Raw genomic sequence first — 19,360 nt, 5'->3', positions numbered from 1 at the left:
TTTAAGTGTAGTTAAGGTTGTGTCACAGCGTTTTGCAAAATAGACCCGCCAGACAAGACTCATCTAGTCTTAATTAATCTTTCAGTATATGTTTCAATTACTAAACACTGCAACATTCTCTGATTATAATTACAAAACAGAGTAAAGCAGTTGCAATTTTTTTTTTAAAGAAATGTTTAGGACCATCGGTGCCTTTGGTTATGTGGTGGAGACAGATGGGATGACACGTGGCAAATGGTCCTCGGCGATATTCAAACCCGTGTCCTCTCCACAGGGACAGAACCCCAATATAGCTATACGGAGCCCAAGCAGTTGCATTTTTTTGGGCACATTTTCATTTTTCTTTCTTTGTTGACAGCATCCAAAAAAGCTTTAGTAATCTTTATTCAATAGCAGATATAAAAGTGTATTTATGTAATTCAACAATTACTTTTATGATGGAAAGTCCTGTGGCACAACTAGCGAAAAAACTGATATATGGGAGTCTGATTGGCCAGTTTCGAATGCTCCATCTTCATTATAACATCCTGTACAATTATGGAAAAACAAAAATAGATTTGGAGATTGACAAGAAGTGTATTGTTGTATTTTCATTTAATTTCACACCTTTATTTACCCAGGTGTATCCCATTGAGATCATTGATCTCTTTTTCAAGGGAGACCTGCTCAAGTAGGTTCCACATGAAACATAAAAACATAAACAGAACAATTAATACTAGTACTTAGTATTTAATTAATACTGTTGCTTCAATAGTTAGGAGTCCGTAAATAAACGTTTTCTCAGTTCAGTGGGAGAACATCACTTGCCCTCAGACCCATCCAATAGATTTGAGATGAACTGGGAACATGTTTAGGCTTAAACAGGTTACTGTGCATATGTAGTAGGAGCCTCGAGAGTACTCACGTAAAGGTGAAAGTGCAGGAAGCAGGTGAGTGGAGACGGTGTGGCCTCTGGGAACTGCTGCAGCAGCGTCTGCAGGTAAAGCTCCAGCTCCTTCTGCCGCCGCTCCACCAGACTCTTTGAGTTCTTCCCCAACATCTTCTTTGGAGGAAGCAGCCGTCGGTCCACCTTCTTCTCTGCCGTCAGCTGCACGGAAAAAAACACTTAAAGCTGTCCAAGTGTACAGTAGCTTCTCTAATATGAGGATTGGCTGCTTCTCTTTTTTATAAATAAATGTAAACAAAATATATTTTAAGAGGTCCCCTCTGGGACATTTTAGACGTTTTTGTTGTTGATGTTTAAATAATTAATTAATCATCCATATAAGACATATTGATGTTTTTTCCTGTTTGAAGCTCGTTCTTTGTGTTCTATTGTAGGTTTGTGCCTTCAGTAATTTAATGAAAGGCCCATTCTTACTTTAGAACATTACGATCAGCAGATAACTAATTGATAAACATTAAGTCAACCTTCATTCCAGCGTTGAGTCTTTTTGTAATTACAAATGAAAAAGTTGTATAGGCAGAAAATACTAAAAAGTCTGTCTTTATTGCTCTCCTCATATTTGATCGTAACATACATATAATAATTATAGACCCTACATCCCATATAGTGCCTCTACTATTTATTTATGTTTTCTCTATAATTCAAATAGATTTTTTTTTTTAAAGTGATTTTTGGAACTATCAAGTTGATTGAGATTGATCTGGGCTGCTCCGGTCTCTTACCTTCTCGTGGAGGTCGTGAAAGTCACTGTAGCGATGCTTTACAGTCCATCTGTGCTCTCCATCCGACACCTCGATGATATAGACCTGAAACAGCACAGCATGACATTCAGTGATTAAAACCTGCCAGATTCAAAAACTGCTTCCTGTACAGCATGGATGTTCATACCACCATTGAACCATCTCCTCGTATATGCAACTGCTTTTAGGTCAATAGTGGACCTTCAACTTCACCACATCATTCAAGTTTCAAGGGCTGTAATGTGCGGTCATGTGAACAACAATATAAAGAAGCCATTGTTGTCAATGATATATGAAATTGTTCAATGGACTTCACTGTACTTAAGAACAACCTTGATGTTATTATTGATTTCAAAAGCTTTACTGGATAAGTTACCAGAATATAAACATATATATGTAGGCTATATTTAAAAACAAAACAAATAACCTCTTGTTCCCAATCACCTGAACAAAACTCGGTTAATATGCCTTTTTATTTTCACTTTCGGATGAGCATGATTTATAAATACTGAAATCAGTTTTTAAAAGAACAATGTTGTTGTTTTTGACAAGGTCAATATGCCTTGATTCGTCTCGACTCTTATTCCTGTATGTCTTGTGTATATTGTCTGAAACATTAAAAACCGCTGCAACACTGACAGCTAGTTCAGTTAGCACGGCAGCTAGCACTTAGCTTGTCAGATCTGTCGTTCTATTGAGTAAAGCCTCAGGAGGAAAATGACATATTGACTGATGGAAAACAAGCATTGTAACTGAACACCGTACATATTCACCGATAGGTTATATTCTTCCACAGTAACTCACTGTCACGATAATTGATCTGAAGCTTAGGCTAGCTTCATAATAGACATGCTATGAGGTGCTAGGCTAGAGGAAGCCCGGGTGTAGCTTACAGTGTAGTTTTCCACCAGCTCCGACCCGACAACACACACTTTCCTCTCCAAAACATCCTCTGGAAACAAAGCAGACTCCATCTTGAGATCACGACGAAGCAAATGTTATCTTTAATTAAGAAATACAACTTTTATTTAAAACGGCTCTGGAGGATACCCAGCTTTTCTTCTCAGTTAGCCGCCTCCTGACGCCATGTTTGTTGTGTTGCTGAAGCAGCTGACAGCTTTCTTCTTCTTTCTCGTCTTCTTCTTGTTTTACAGAGGTTCGCATACAGTTTAGTGGCGCATTACCACCACCCTCTGTTAAGAGAAAGAACATATCCACACACCATAACTTATATTTTATAAGCCATTGGGAATACCGGGAGTTTTCCCGGTGGGCCGGTACCGAAGTGGGCTGGGCCGGTCGGACAATTCCCCCCCTCCCCCCACTAACTATTTTTGACCAAATACTTTCATATTGATGTAGATTATTAATTAATAGTGTGTGCCGTGTGGTTGACTATAAGGGCTTTCTTAAAATATTTTGTATGAATAATCATCGGGAAAAATTACAAAAAAAGAGTTTTCACTTCTTATTTCACACATTTTACAAACAAATTGAGAATTAACTCAGCAGATTAATCAATAATAAAAAAAAGAATTTGTTCAAATGGTTAAAAAGTAAGCTCCACCTCAACAAACAAAAATACTGCTTTCATATTAATGCACAATAAAGAATAATTAAATTATATAATATATAACACTGTCTGTGTTATTATTGTTGTGTTATTAACACAATAACAGGAGTCATTTTAGCAAATGTTCTTGATTAAACTTCAAACTGTTATATGTAATACATATCACAGCCATACGGGGTCGCTAGTGCAGCTGCAATCATATGGGTGTGTTATGTCACATTATGGTCTATGCTTTGTTCGAGTGACCTACATATTTTGGAACTAAACTGAATTGTAACGGCAAAGATTTGTTGATGCAGGAAGCAGAATGCGTTGTAATGGACTTACTACGAGGAAATGATTTGTTATGTCAGGTGACATTGAAGACAATGTTTATGCTTTATTGCTTATTATATATTGATAAAGGGGTCCTGTGCTTTTTTCAAAATAATGTCCTCAATTATTGATTCATTCTTCCTGTCTACTGATTTCAAACCAAGACTACAGCAAAGCTGCTCTATAAAGCTGTACTTTGGCACATCGGTACTTAAGCTAAATGCTACACAATGAGCACAGTATACAACATTTTTGGAGTTAAACAGGTTGAATGGCTTTAATGTTTACCATGTGCACCATGTTAGTTTAGCCAGTTAGCATGTTGACAGTTGATCATTAGCAATATTTGCATGTAGTCTATAGCCGAGGCTGATGGAAATATAATTAGTTTTGCTGGAATATACTCATATTCAATCAAAAGCTTGACCTGATGATGGCGCTAGATGCAAATCCAAGGGACCATAAAGTGATTACAATCCATGCTAAGGAGGACTTGAATGTGATCCACACACAGTTAAAAATGTTTACTAAAATGTGACACTCTTAAGGGCATTACAGTTAAAGACACACAACAAAGTAAGTTATTGTCTGGGGAGAATACAAGAGCCCGATAATTAGTGCATTCATTATTTGTTGTGATATTCAATTCTGGACAAAAGACTTAATTAAATTGACTTAACGCTTGTTATGTGTTTAATGAAGGGAAGGCTTTTTATGAGACAGTTCATTTGCAGCCAGAACATAACGTTCTTTGTTTGTAATTTTGCTCACCACTGCAACAGTAATTTCCACTGTCTTATAAGTCCATAGTTGGGTTGGGTACTTGTGTGTGTATGACACATTAACTAACTTCTGTGACTGTTATTTTTGTGAGTGGCCCTGTGCTGCTGCTTGTTGTTGCTGTTGTCAGAGGGGCGGGCAGTAACAGCAGCAGCTGTGGATCAGATTTCAGCTGCTAAAACTGAAGAGGAGTGAACCATCCTGCTGCAGGGAGCAGCTTAAAGCTCATCACAACGACACAACCCAACCGTACACACATGCATACATGTTCGAATATGTTGCATACATAACTATAAGTAATATTGTGTTAAAAATCTATCATATTATCATGTTATTATTTGGAAGTGGAACAATCTTCTAACCTTGCACCCCTCCCTCTGTTAAACCTCTGAATGGACTCTCCCAGCTCTTTATCCAGGCTCTGAGGAGGAGGCAGAGCCACAGTCAGTGCTTGTTGTCTGAACTGAGTACACTGCACTTGCTGGCCTTAAACAGAGAAAAAATAGCTTAAAATCAGCTAGACAGCGCCTAAAACCCCTTTATCAGCTCCTTATAGATCAATAATCAGAGCTGTAAGAAGCAAATTTGACTTTCAGATCATTGAAAAAAGAGAAATCAGATAAATAGAGGAGGGCGTGACAAGCAGACAGCCGAGCAGGCAAGCTGCTGCTGCAAGGAGAGGAAGAGCCGGCGATGCATCAGCCAAAGCCAGAGGTCAAGAAAAAAAGTGAAAGGATAGTGAAAAGGTAGACACTGAGAGAGGAGGGTCCTTTGTGATCTGAGCCAGAAACCCAGCCTCTCTTTGTTGTTGTGTGGGCCACCGAGCAGGGATGTGAAGGAGGACAGCAGGGAGGAAGGGAGGCAACGGCAAGAAAGACTGCAAGAAAATGCTCTCAGAGATGATGTGCAGGAGGAGCTGCCAGCAGCAGCAGGATGGCAAAGAGGCTCCGCAGAGGGACCCTTCCAGCCGCAGGAAGCACGGCTGGTCCAAGGGCTGCAGGGGGCGCATGCAGGGGCGGAGAACTGGAGTGGGAGGGTGGCCAAGAGGGCGCAATCACCAGCAGCCCCCTCAACGACACCATCCTCATCCCAGACACTTCCAGAGGCCAGCGATGTCACTCCGGCCCGTTAACATTAAAGGGAACAGAGCGAGGGGGATGCGAGCCCCCAAGAACACAAACCAGTTTTTGATGCATGAGAAGTACCAGATGCTACACATGCGCTCTGACTCAGTGGGGAGTGACAGTGGGAGCAGCTCGGATAGCGAGGTGGAGCTCACAGACATGGACTCATACCTGGGCGTCCTGGAAAATGCAAGAGGAGCCCTGTTGGGCAGTCCCAACCCACACAGCTCAACAGCACCCCCTGGACAGATCGTGGTCCTGCATGAGGACAGTCTGCGTCTGCAGGAGGACAGCATGCAGTATTTCCCCTCTGAAGACGACCTGAAGCAGAGCCAGAACTTCATGCAGAGGGACTTTGTTGAGTTCTGTGACATCCTGACACCCTGAAAGGAAACTCTCATGAGGCCATTTTGTTCTCGACAGTGTGAAACTCTAACCTCGGGGACAGGTTTGTTCTGCTTCATGTTCACTGAAAATCAGAAAAAAATCTCATCATCTTGTCAACTCATCAAGCCTTAAAATGTTAGGAATATGCTTGCAAGGTGAGATGATTCCATCAGTTTACAGCAGATACTTTTTTTTAAGTGTCATTGTTTTAATACTCATGCAGTGGTCTGCCTTAGTTCATGTGAAGATGCTTAAAATAAGTGAAATTATCTCACCATGTTGGTATTTGTATATGTTTAAGAAAAAAAGCTTAAAGGAAAACATTTTGACGGATGATTTTTTTTTAAGGTTTACATTTGGTTCATGTTTGGTAATGTACAATGTGCTGTAATGTGCTGCCTTTCTGTTGTTATTGTTGCACACAAAGGGAGATGGGATCGGTGGTGGGAGTGAGCCTGAACAGCCAATCGGCATCGAGTTGGCTGGATTAGGCTGCAGATGATTGGCCGATGCAGACTGTCATTGAAAAAAATATACATTAACTGTGAAGAACAGAAGAAAAAAAATCACAAATAAATATCGGATTGATGCAACTTGTGCTTCTTTATTGTGTTTGTTGATATGAATTAGTGTGATGGTGAGTTTTTTGTCAAATGTATCCGGGTCAGTGTGTCACTCTTCTGAGCAAATAATGCATATTTAACCATGTAAAAGTAAATATGGATAAACACATGAATTCAATTAACAACTCGGTCACATGACATCATGTTAGTGGAACAGCAACAATGGGGATGAGCAGTAAAGAAAGAAATCATGAAATATAACATTAAATATACACATGCAGACACTTGTATGGGTTGCAATACTGTAACATGAATAGATACAGATGACTTCATTTAGTTTTTTCCTCACACCAATAACTGATGTCTGTTGACATGCAGATTTATCATACTTTTAGATCTTATAATCATACATAGGCTTTTCTAATGCATCCTAGATCTCACAAGTAAAGTCATTTTAACTAACATATGAGACGTATAATGTTCCTATTCAGACATTGTAGACAGGCTTTAAAGCAGGAAGTAGGGACCTGCATGGAGAGCAGCTGAAGAGGATTACATAAAGTGCAGTGAGCAGGGAGGTTTAAGCCGCTTTGGGTTGCTGTGTCATTAACTAATAATGTCACCGGGTCAAAGACTGAGAAACAGCAGGTCATCGATGTTTCTGTTTTATCCTTCAAAGTGACAGAGCAGCAACTGCAAACACTAAACATGAGAACAAGTTTTTCAGGCTGACTGTACTGTATGATGGAAATAAATATTGTTATTCCTTCAATGTATGCCCTTTTAGTCTGGTTACTGTGTATGACAAAAACGGTCAGCGGGATAAACTGTACACTATGTTCTCTGCCTTTGACACATTTCCAGGATAAGCATATGTGAGGGGGAAATGCATACCGACTAATACATCTTTTTTTTTGTGTGTTTGGCTTTTTTGCCCTCTCTGAACTAGTAAAAATAAAAATAAATTGGTTTGATGATTTAAAACCAACATCTGATCTCTATTTTGACTAGATTTAGACACATGCTATCACATAAACGTTTAAAGAAGGTGAAGTCCCATATTCCATTTAACAAAAAACGGTATATAATCAATACTAGACAACTTAATCACTAATTCCTTCTCTGCTTTCACTGCCAACTGTAAGTCTGCTCTTTGGGCATCATACGTCGCATTACATAACAATATTTTTATTCCAAAAACATAATATGTAAAAGCAGCGGGGGGGGGGGGCGGTTAATGGCCAGGTACTTCCAGCACTCTAGTATTTCTTGTTCAACACGTCCTGTCCAGGCAGAGATGAGATCAGGTCTGGAAATACAAGCCGAGTGTTCCCGTGGCAGATATGGAGCATCGGCCCCCTCTACACCCATGTTTGTCCCAATATCTGTGGAATGTGTATGTATTACCGTAGTTAGAAATGCACGTCCTGTAAGCACAATAATATGTAAAAATAAAGGCGTTACAATTATTTTTTGACCTGGGAACAGCAGGCTAATTTGCACAGTGGCCGACAGAAGCCAACTCATTACAATGGCCCAAAACCTTTCCATCAGGAGAAACGCACTGCCAGAGTAAGCCTGTTTCATAATTGTGTTAAAAGGGTTTTGTCAGTATATTTGAAATGACTAGGTTATCTACGTTAGCTGGCTAGCTTACAGCAGATCTGGAATGATATTAGTAAACCATGCGAATGTTTCGTCAAGTGGGTGAACGTTTTATTGATGCTACGAAAGTGTTGTCAAGTTGTTGAAGACGTTTCTTCATTTGCATGTGATTTTGGCACATTTATGTTTTTATATTTGCATGTTTTTGAGAGTGCAGCGCATTTCTCCCAATGACAGTGTTTTGGGTCTTTGTAGCTCATTTGCACCTGTCGGCCACCATACACCACATCCCTAAATTCTCTCCCACACATGTGCTGTATCAGTAAAGCATGTAAATAAATAAAAATAAAGCATAGTAGATATAGTAATATAAATACTGAGATAAAGTTGAAACGTTTTTTCCTAAAAGAAATGAAGGAGAAAAAAGACATCAATGTGCTTTTATCTTATTTTTCCCTGCTCATTTAGAAAAACAAATATCTAAATATAGCCAACAAGCGTAGCAACCTCTCCTTACATACTTACGTCATCCTGTACTAAAAAGAAGAGGCTCTTTGCATGCCCTTTTGTTGTCCGATTATTATTGGCGACTAGGCTCAGTCCCTCCATACAGATAATACCTAATAAATCTTCTAAAATATAGAGTTTTGGAATGAATACAAAACGATTCACATGGGCCTTCATTTACCGTGACCCTCCATTGTATATCAGATCCTACATTTAATTCGGAATGTATTAAACAAATTATCTGTTTAAAGATTAGAAAACATTAAACACTATTGCCATTGCACACAACGAAATGCAGTTTGCATCAAACCAGAAGTGCTAAGAGTAGTCAACGTTAAAGCATTCACGGATAAGGGGCAGGGTTTAAGGCATACATACGTTTAAAGCAGATTAAGTAAATATTGAATAAAGTATGAGGAGCTGTGGGTTGAAGTACCATGAGTATGAAAGGGAGGTGTGGTGGTGCTAGTTCTGTAGTTCAAAGGTCATGTCTTGGGAGTGGAGTAGTGCTGAGTTTGTGAGAGTACAGCAAGGTTATGGTGTTGTGGAAGAAACTGCTCCTGAGCCTGCTGGTGTGGGATCAAAGGCTCCTGTACTGACTTCCTAATGAGAGGAGGGCAAACAGTCCATGGTTGGGGTGTGAGGGTTCCTTGATGATGCTGTGAGCCCGTTGAGACACGCAGACGTCAGCAATGGCAGGGTGCGGGGCTCTGATGATGTACTGGCCATCTTTCACTACCCGTTGCAGGGCTTTCCTGTCAGCTAAAATGGTTTTCGGACAATATTCAAAAGTTCCTACAGATTTGATAATGTTAACCACAGTCAGTGAGAGGTTCAGTAACCCTCTTTGTTTGGTGAGTTAATGCACCCTTGGATGATTTAATCCACTCACATAACAGTAGCTCATACAATCTTGTGCTAATAAAATCTTGTGGAACAAAATGAAGACAGAGTGAACATTTGTGTTAAGAAGGGCCGTGATACCAATAGACAGCCTCCTCAGACTGCCCTTTGACCTGCAGATCAGACGAGTTCTGTTATCATCTAATAAAACAGAGCGTTCAGTGCCTTGCTCAAGGACACTTCTGTTTGGGCTCTCCTGTCTCTATTGTATCTACTGCAGCTCCTGTTTCTAGTTTCACAGCTGTTGACATCAGCTACTACTTTTAAGTCTGAGTTGTTGTTTCGCAATGCTGCTACCGTTGGGGGAGTGAGCTGGCATACACGGGCACACACACACGAGTACACACACCAACGGGCACACACACAAACACAAACACACACACAGCAAAGGGGTGTGGTGTGCTCCTTCGCTAATGCTAACCTAGTCTAGTTAGACTCAAATAAACATGTATCTTTACTTGTGAGATCCCTCTCTGACATTTCCTATAACCCAAACCTTTATAACTCTGTAAAGCACTTTGGGCTGCGTCAAGCATGAAAGGTGCTATATAAATAAAGTTTATTATTATTATTACATAAACCTAATTGTTACCTTAAATTGAGTTTTAACAAGTTTTAAGTAATATAAACAAGATTTCAAAACCAACCTTAAACATTAGTTCATTTGATTAACTTTACGTGTACTTTGTAAAAAATGTCCTCAAAAAGACATAAAAGAGCACACACACGAGAAGTGTGAATTGTTGGTTGAAGGGGCAGACGCCAAACAACAAGTAGTTACAGAATGAATGAGGGTTAGAAATATCGCAGACACACCTAGACAAACACACACACAAATACACACAGTTGAGGTGGATGGAGCTTAACTCTAATCTGACATGGTGAAGGTCAGAAAAACAGATATGTATTAAACATAATAAAACTGAATATATGTACAGTACATATGCAGTGTACTGTACACTACATGGGGAAATGTAAGTAATGCATATCATAAGTTCTCATTATTGTCTCGTGTCTGACGTGATTCAAGTCATGAGACTTTCATCCGCAACAATAAAGTATCAATTATAAAAGCTATGAACATCAAACATACTGTATCCTATATAAAAAAAGATTGCTAGTTTATTATTACTTCCTCTAGGGCAGTGGTTCCCAACCTGTGGGCCACGGCCCCCTAGTGGTACGTGAAGGCATTGCAAGTGGGCCGCCAAATATATTTATATAGCCTATAGATTTTTTTTTTTTTTTTAACTATAATATATAGGAGATGACATTCCCATCTCAGACAAAAACAAAACAAAAACAGAAAAAATAAAGATACAGTCAGTAGGATCACTTCAACATTTCACAAACAAAAATAGGTTGACAACCAAATACCACCAAAAACACAACATGGCAAGCATATTTATTGTTTCTTTAATCCCACTCTTCGTTAGAGCTCATTATTTCCCATTTCATGGCATGTTGAGCCACCCTTTGATTTTTTGGGGCAATAATTTTTTCAAAAACAAATGTATTTTAAATCTTTAAATTCCTTAAATTAAGATTACTCCTTGATTGACTTTTAAAAATATGTATTTTAGCCAGAATAGTTATATTTATTAACTGTATGCGGTCTTCAGCTAAAAGCCCAAATAAAATATTAAAGGGTGTAAATGTAATTTCAATATTTGCCGCCAAATAATTTGCAAAACATTATGATTTGTGTGGAAACATTTTCATTATTAAGATTTTTTTTATATTTCAACCTCTTTTCCTTTCTCTTTCTCGATCCTCCTTAGCAACGGCCATTACAGTCCTTGACAGCGGTCTATTCTACTGGATTCACAACATGTCACAGAATCAGAATTTTATTTAGCCTCCGTATTGTTTATGGTTGAATGTGGGCCGCGAAAAAAAATGTCATTCTTAAGTGGGCCCTGAGTTGAAAAAGGTTGGGAACCGCTGCTCTGAGTTACCTTAAAGGTCCCATGTCATGGCCATTTCCACTGATCATAATTCCATTGTTGAGGTCTACTAGAATAGATTTATACTATGCAATTTTCCAAACTCACATTGTTTCGCATACAGCATCTCTGTAAACTACGTGTATTCAGTAGGCTTGTTTGAGACAAGCAAGACCTGCGCAGTTGCGATCAACGTCTTGCTAGTGCGTTGCATGATGGTTAGTCATTTTGTCCGACTTGCTCTGGAGGCCCGCCCACATGAGACTTTGAAATTTCGCGGGACAAAGACGCCCGCAGCCTTGAGAGCGAGGCGAGGCGAGTTGGCGCAGTTGCTCTCCACGGGCTGCGGAAGCGAAATGCTTGATGGGAAACGGCTCGCTGGTATCTCGAGCTGAGCGCTCATTGGTGGTTTTTACCACGTGCTGCTGATGAAACTCTCAAATTGGCTGGCAAAAGTTTGTTGTTGTTTTGTGTCAGTTTTACGTCGCCACATCCATTCCCATTTTTCATCATTGTTCCACAATGTTTATCATCATGAAATTAATATCTATATATTTTATACTATACTGCTTACCGTTTTCATACTTTATATATCTTAGCATATTCATACACACTGTTCATACTGCTCTCAGGCTGCTGTGTATATCTAGTGTATTCATACCCCTCACTGTTTATTCATCATTCAATTCATTCTATATTTTATTCTGTAGATTGTGTACATTACTTTTCACTTTACTGCTTGTTGCACCTGGTTAGAAGCTAAACTGCATTTCGTTGTCTCAGTACCTGTAATATGTGCAATAACAATAAAGTTGAATCTAATCTTGAGCAGGAACAAATGTATTTACTTAGTACATATCTTACATTAACGATTAAACACATGTGTGCATGCTTTATAAATGCAAACCGAGTCAAGCCGACTCCGGAGGTGGCGGTATGCACCTTAAAGTTCTTTGCAATCCGCCAAAAAACCGAGAGAAGAAGAAGAAGAAGACGAAGCCGACTCCGAGCTGTCCGACTTCAGGCGAGCTTTTTGAGACCTCCCCCGGCTGCGATCGGCTACTCTCGTCTACTTTCGAGGCGAGCCGCAACGCGTCTCAAACAAGCCTACTCTCTCCACTAAACGGCTCGTTGCAGCTCTTGCCCCCCCCTCCCTGTGAGCCCAGTGTGCTCCGATTGGTCGGGACCAGAGCCCTAGAGAGATAAGAGTTACGACACTCCCATAGACCTCCGTTGTAAAAAATGGCGGCGCCTACTTCCGGGGTATGGACATCGAAATAGTTCAAAATATTGTCATTTGGGCGTTGAACCTCATTCACTTACATTACGGCGCGTCGATTAGTTCCAGAGGTAAGTTGCTGAAATATCGAACTCTTTTGAATTGTCAACTGTCTATATTGTATCAGAGGCCCTTTATGATGCGTATACTGGTCTTCATTTGTATATGCACAGCGTAATTATCTATATTTTATCTTGGTTGTTACAACCAATTTAGCTAGCATTGCCTGCTAGTTAGCTAGCGCGACTTCGTCAGCTTTGAAGATAAGATTTCAGTAATGAATCGCTAGCAGCTTATATATCAATGATGCTGGGTAACTAACAAGCAGGATTTAGATTGATTATGTGTTTTTATTGTTATTTTGGTTTTTATCCGCTGAACCTGACCGTGTCAGCCATCCTTAGTCGGCTTTTTCTGTATGATATGACTTAACTGCTAGCACTAGTAGAAATGAGGTGGCGTTTGTGATAAATATTTCATTTAATATTTCATTGAATTTTGGGATATACTAACATTTCATGTGACATGTTGACTGTACTTTGTTTTTTTTGGTACTGTTCCGTGTTAACTCATCTGTACTGTACAACTAGCCTAGCGCTACTTTTTAATGCTTGATGGCATGCTAGGATAGATTCCTTTGTATTGTAATATACACACTAGTTTAATGATTGTTCTTCAAAGGTATTATTCAGTCTTAAACAAATAATAGCCTACTGAATAGGCTACTCTACAGCAGTGAATGAAGGATGATCCTTTTAGCAACTATACTACGGGCGTGACTGCCCTGGCAGTGACAGCAACATAGCCTGCTTGTGATACCACACTTTCCCCTCAACATATCGTTAAATAACGAAACTTATAAATAGTGCCAATCCATACAAAGTGTAACCACATCATGTAAATATGAAAGCAATCTTTAAAAAATAACAGCGTTGGTTTAATCTATGACTATTTTGACCATGTTTGTGCTGTTTTTGCCATAGAGAAGCATTGCAACGGAAGTGCGTTTTGAACTATCCCGGCATACATAAACCACGTGACCGGCTGGCGGCGACATCAAAGAGTGTCGTAACTCTTATCTCTCTAGGGCTCTGGTCGGGACCAGTCGGGACGTTGTGAATCGCGCTAAGCTCCCTGGAGGTGTGATTTCCTTGTTTAGCGATACACAGCCAAACACAGCCAAACTCACCCTGACCACACACAAAGTCACAGTCGAAGTAAAAACAATAAGTGTGGCTTGATATTGAGTAAGAAAAGGGTTGATAAACGCTGTGAGAATGGGTCTGCAGAGAGAATTTCGCCGCGATCCCAACTGTCTGTTATCAGCCAGGGAGGAGAGATCAGCAGAGCTGCATGCACTGAGTGTGTGAGGAAGTCCGTGGATTGGTCAATTTGGACCAATCAGCGGGGGCTTAACGTAACGGCATCAGATGTCCCCGGAAGAATCAAATGGATGATGACGTTTCACCAACGAGGCGTTTTGGGGAGGTATTTTCTGTGTTAGAGTTTTACTCGCTACATGGTGTACTTTGAGGGTTTTGACTCCGCACACCGTTTACATGCATAAAAACCTTCATAACACACAAGGGGACGGGTAATAACCGGAAAAGCATGACATGTGACCTTTAACCTAATTCCAGAGGCAGGCAGAGACATGGTAATCCATTTAAATAGTATGAGGAAATAGATTTCGACATAAGACTCAAAGTTCTCAATCACTAATCAGTGCTAATCATTTAATCAGCAAAATAAAGCTGATTTACAATGTGGATCAAACAAGTGTTATAAATGCCTGGAAAAACATGCTGATTGTGCGTGATGTTTCCCTAGTGATGTATTTTAGTGTCCGGTATGTACTAGGTAAACCTGTCAAAGTGGTCATTAATTCACTTCTTAAAGAGACTATACAGTATAATGCAAATGTTCAGGTTCATATTGTTATATTGTGTATACTGTATACTGTGACATGTTTACATGCTTTAATGTTCAAAAAGCTCTTTATTTTTTCTCATACTGCCTGTGCTGCAGCACCTCTTTTCACCCAGTCTGCTCTGATTGGTTAGCTAAACTGCTTTGTTGTGATTGGTCAACCATTTAGGCCCAGTCCACACGGAGACTAAACGGAGACAAAACGGATTTCGAACCGAAGTCGATTTCAAAAAAGTCTTCCGTCCACACGGAATCGGCTCAAGAAACGTGTCCGTCCACACGAAACCGCTCGAAACCGCTGGAGACGCTGTAGTACATATGCCGGGCGCTTATTTTGTTCTCCCGCTGCACCTCCCCTGAAGCTCTCTGGCGCCCCCCCGGGGAGGCGCGCCTCACACTTTGAAAACCGCTGGTCTATACGATAAAGAACTTTAGCTGATACAACTGAAATCGTCTCCGTGTGGACGGGGCCTTAGAGTTGCTTTCGCCCCTTAGCCTATCACGTACAATGTGTTGGAGCACAATAGAAGCACAAGTGTTACAGTGATGTCATTATGTTACAGAAGTAAACAAAGGAGTCCAAAGGAGCTGTTTCAGGCAGGGGGGGGGCAGTGTGTGGGAGAGAAACACCCTTTAGAGGGCACTTTGGGATTTTGGCCTTTGCAGACCCTTTACATGCACAAAAACCTATATAACACAAAAAAGGAAATGGGAAACACAACAGGCATAATAGGGCCTCTTTAATTGCAAACAAAAAATAATATAAATGATGACTGTAATGCATTGAATAGATGTGTTATGGGGCAGCAGTAGAAATAAAGTTTAGATTCATTTAAATGTCCTAACTCAAAGGAGCCATTACTGTGAAAAGAGTTGGTTTGCATGTCACTTTTTCCCTCAAAGGTCACATGACATGATAGATTTCCAGAAAACCAATTAATATTGATGCTAAAGTCAAATGACATAATAATTTTTTTAACACAACATTAAAACAGGGAGTGCTGCATCAACTTTTCCTACCAGAAGGTTAGTCAGAGTGTAACCTCTGTGGTTGTTGTGGTTTTATTCAACCAAAAAACTCAGGAATAAACCTCTGTTACCTCTGTGTGTGTGTGTGTGTGTGTGTGTGTGTGTGTGTGTGTGTGTGTGTGTGATTGGGTAGGGGGAGGTGTATGTTATGAATAGATGAGGTGAAGGAGGAGGAGTGGATAGAGTTGGATGCTGAAACTCAGTTTGGAGTGGAAAAGTACAGCCGTGTGCACCGGAGGCGGAGACCCCTCTGTTGAGTACACAAGCCAGCCAATCAGAGCTCAGAAAAACACTTTGATTGACAGCAAGACAGAACTGCAGTGAGGCTCCATTTCTGAACTCTGCATCTTCATATAAAGTTTCTGCGAGGCTTCATCCTTTAAAATTCAACTGAGTGCAGTATTCAATGTAAACAAAACAAAAAGGTTTCTAAACAGTGCTGGGAAGTTACTCAGTACATTTACTAAAGTAGGCTACTGCATTGTTACATTTTGAGGAAGGCTACCTGCTTTTTACTTGAGTATTTCCCTTTTTTGCTACCTTATACTTTTTGCTACTTTATACTTTTACTTAATTAATAGGGAAATATTTCCACTTACTCCTATTGCTTTAGTCACTTTACATATTGTATTTAGATAGGTGGATAGATACTTTTTTCATCCCAAATTGGGAAATTATTTTTGTTACGGCAGCAATGTGTTCAGGCATTAAAATAATTCAAATTAAAATGTGTAAAAGTATAACCATAATTCATTAAATAAAAATAATAAACACCAAGTACAGTATATACATATATATATATATATATATATATATATATACAGTACAATGGACATTAACAACAAAGAAAACTCAATATAAAATGTTCAAGATGAGTTAGACTGCTCTATAAAAGAGTATACTACAGCAACAGAATTAAGTAAACTTAAGCTACCCAGCATATGGAGTAATCAAAATTACTTTTCTAGGAGCAATATTAAGTGATTAATATAAATATAATAACATATTGTTTTGAAATGTGACACTGCATAATTCGTTTTGTTACTTTTTAACATATATTTAGATTATAATGCTTTTTTTACTTGAACTTGTAAAGTGTTGAACTTTTACTTATAACTGCGTAGTACAAATACTTTTACAGAAGTAAAATATCTGAGTTCTTTCACCACTGCCACTGTTAAAAATGTGAAAAAAATATTCACAAGTATTTATTAAATTGTGCTTTTGAAGGAATTAAAATGTTAAAAGTTACAAAAACAAGTTACAAAAACAACTAAAACGTTTTTGAGGTTAAAAAAAAAGCTTAAGCAACTGTAACCACGGTAACTAAGTAAGTATTTTTTTAGGTACATTAATTTTACTGCATAAGTTACCCTGCAGGGTAACTTCACTTTTACCAGCTGCAGCATTAATGTTGCTTAAACATTAATGCATAAATATTGATGTACCAGTTATATAATATATTTAGCTCAAAATAACTAAATAAGCCCTTTTACTTTTGGCACTTTAAGGTTTATTTTATTTTAATTAGCTTAGCCTATGCCTTAACTTGTAATACTTTGAATGTATGTCCGTTGTGTTTACACTTTCATGTTTGGCTACACTACATTTACAAAAGGTTTTGAATCCAACTTGTAAAAGAGGCACCAATATCTATTTTGTAATCTGCTGCTCCACTGACCAGTGGCGAGCCGTGACTTTTATACCTAGGCCCTCTGACCCCCCCTACGTCTCAACGTAGACTTCAGCGGAATATCAAAACAGTGGTCCGGGGTGCAAAACGCATCAATGACAGCGACCCTCTACCACACAAAACAACACCTTTTATATAAACACTTATCATGACAGGGCACCCACAGCCAAGTAGCGATTACAAATGAATTAAGTCGGCACGGCGGCCCACATTGAAAATGACTTAGGCCTACCTTTGATGATCAAATCACTGAAACACAAAGTCCATCCTCCTGTCCTTTTGGATGAAGCACTTGATGGCGGGTCATGCAGCTGATCCTATGCCACTCCAGTTTATCATTGTAACTCAATCTTGAAAATGACTCTGTTAATAATTTCGCAACGATGTCATCACTATCACTGATGTCATCACTATCACTGAAGTGAGCCATCATGAACGAACTTATGCTAATCATAAATCTATCGATTAGATTTATGATTCAAAAATAGTAAAAGTAGGATAGACATGTGGATATTATCCGGCTGAACACAACGTGCATTTATCTAACAGGTTCGTTTTCCACAGACCTTATTTCCAGCTATTTTCCAAAACCCTATGGAGAAATCCCACTGTTTTCTGTCGAGGGAATCCGAGCGCAGCTTACTTCCGTGTTTTAGGACGCGTCACTGCACCACTTGCATAGACCTCACAGCGGGCGGAACTTGTCATAAAGTCCGCGAAAATAAAGCCCGCCCATTTAGAGGGAAGATATGATTGGTCAATTGTACTGTCATTTGACATTATCGTTGAGTTACTATAGCTGGCCCTCTGTGAATGTAGAGAGGGACCAACAAGCCCTCCCGTTACATTACATTGCATTTGGCTGACGCTTTTATCCAAAGCGACTTACAATAAGTACATTCGACCAGGAAGACACAACCTTGAAGAAAACAGAATCATATAAGTACATCAGGTTTCATAGAGCCAAACATTTCAAGTGCTACTCAACTGGCTTTAGGTAAGCCAGTCCTTTATTTATTTATTATCCTTTATCCCGTCTTCACATAACTCGCAGAGACGGCATGTAACCCTTCACATTCCAACAGAAACTGAACAGGCAGATTCGAAGGATTTATTTCTTTGGAAATATTATTTTAAATACAATTAAATCAAGTTATTTTGGTAAAACTAATGAAAAATGTAACAACAACAAAATATTAAAAAAAATATTTTAAAAAAAGTGTTTTTTTTAATGTTTTCAAATATATTTTTTTAGAATATCTTAGGCCCTCACAGAGGGCCTAGAGGGCCCTGACGGCTCGCCACTGCCACTGACACACACATGCACGCACACAAAGAGGAGCTCAATTCAAAGTGAAAGAGGAGTGATATCCTTTCAGCAGGGTGGTGAATGTTTCACTGGTCTGACAATCCCCTCAAAGTACAAACACACACACACACACACACACACACACACACACACACACACACACACACACAGAGAGAGAGATTCCACTGGCTATGTGTGATCAGACGGAGTTGAGAGAACAGCAGGCGAGAGACGTTGGACTCAGAAGAAATGTGTACGATGTCTTATCAGAATGATAAGAAGACAGAAGATCTGCTGTTCTCTTTTTAGACAAGTGGCATGTCATTGGTGTCTAAGTCAAAGTCTAGTTGGATGTATACTTTTTTATGTTGTTTAGCCTCAAAATGTCACAAATGACAAGTCATTTTCTCCCAACAACTCTGGCATCTATTATATTTTAAGATAAGACACTTTAATAATCCAGAGGAGAGAGATGTGGTGTTATCAGTTCTGCTTGATTAGCAATATTTTAATTGATGCAAATACTTTTTTGTTTTTAATTAAATAAGATTTAAAATGCAGGGCTTTTACTTGTAAAAGTCCTATCTACATTATATGACTGTATATTCAAGTAAAAGATCAGAGTACTTCTCCGATCACTGCTTGAGTTTATTCTTAAGTACTATATAGCCTACTAAATATATACATGTATATACAAATAAGCACAAAATAAGAATCGAGCCACTCAATACA

The 19,360-nt window shown here is 39.2% G+C and overlaps 2 protein-coding genes across 7 annotated transcripts in view; one reads left to right on the top strand and one right to left on the bottom strand.

The window, feature by feature from the left end:
- Positions 1-2,980, bottom strand: part of nisch (nischarin) — a 35,866-nt gene extending 32,886 nt beyond the window's left edge. For 2 of the 5 annotated variants that reach the window (XR_004567686.1, XM_034202324.1), the window contains exons 1-3: positions 2,580-2,980; positions 1,669-1,752; positions 905-1,087 (exon numbers count right to left, since the gene is read on the bottom strand). Coding sequence is in view for 3 of the 5 variants with exons in the window: in XM_034202324.1 (XP_034058215.1) it covers positions 905-1,087; positions 1,669-1,752; positions 2,580-2,660 (348 nt within the window). In the remaining 2 variants the exon portion in view is untranslated. The remainder of the gene's footprint in view (positions 1-904; positions 1,088-1,668; positions 1,753-2,579) is intronic. The other 3 variants (XM_034202323.1, XR_004567687.1, XM_034202322.1) reach the window with 3 other exon arrangements.
- Positions 2,981-4,783: 1,803 nt separating this feature from the next.
- Positions 4,784-6,458, top strand: wu:fb55g09. Of its 2 annotated transcripts, none has more exons than XM_034202325.1 (2): positions 4,784-5,926; positions 6,293-6,458. In XM_034202325.1, exon 1 carries the CDS (start codon positions 5,242-5,244, stop codon positions 5,863-5,865), a length of 624 nt encoding a protein of 207 aa, XP_034058216.1. In that variant the 5' UTR covers positions 4,784-5,241; the 3' UTR covers positions 5,866-5,926; positions 6,293-6,458. The 2 variants fall into 2 exon arrangements, with proteins under 2 accessions (XP_034058216.1, XP_034058217.1); XM_034202326.1 differs by having other exon boundaries at positions 4,784-6,020.
- Positions 6,459-19,360: the final 12,902 nt, after the last annotated feature.

The sequence above is a fragment of the Gymnodraco acuticeps genome, unplaced genomic scaffold, assembly GCF_902827175.1.
Source record: "Gymnodraco acuticeps unplaced genomic scaffold, fGymAcu1.1, whole genome shotgun sequence".
Taxonomy (NCBI): Eukaryota; Metazoa; Chordata; class Actinopteri; order Perciformes; family Bathydraconidae; genus Gymnodraco; species Gymnodraco acuticeps.
Note: the sequence above shows the minus strand (reverse complement) of the source record. Positions and strands in the feature narration are given on the sequence as shown.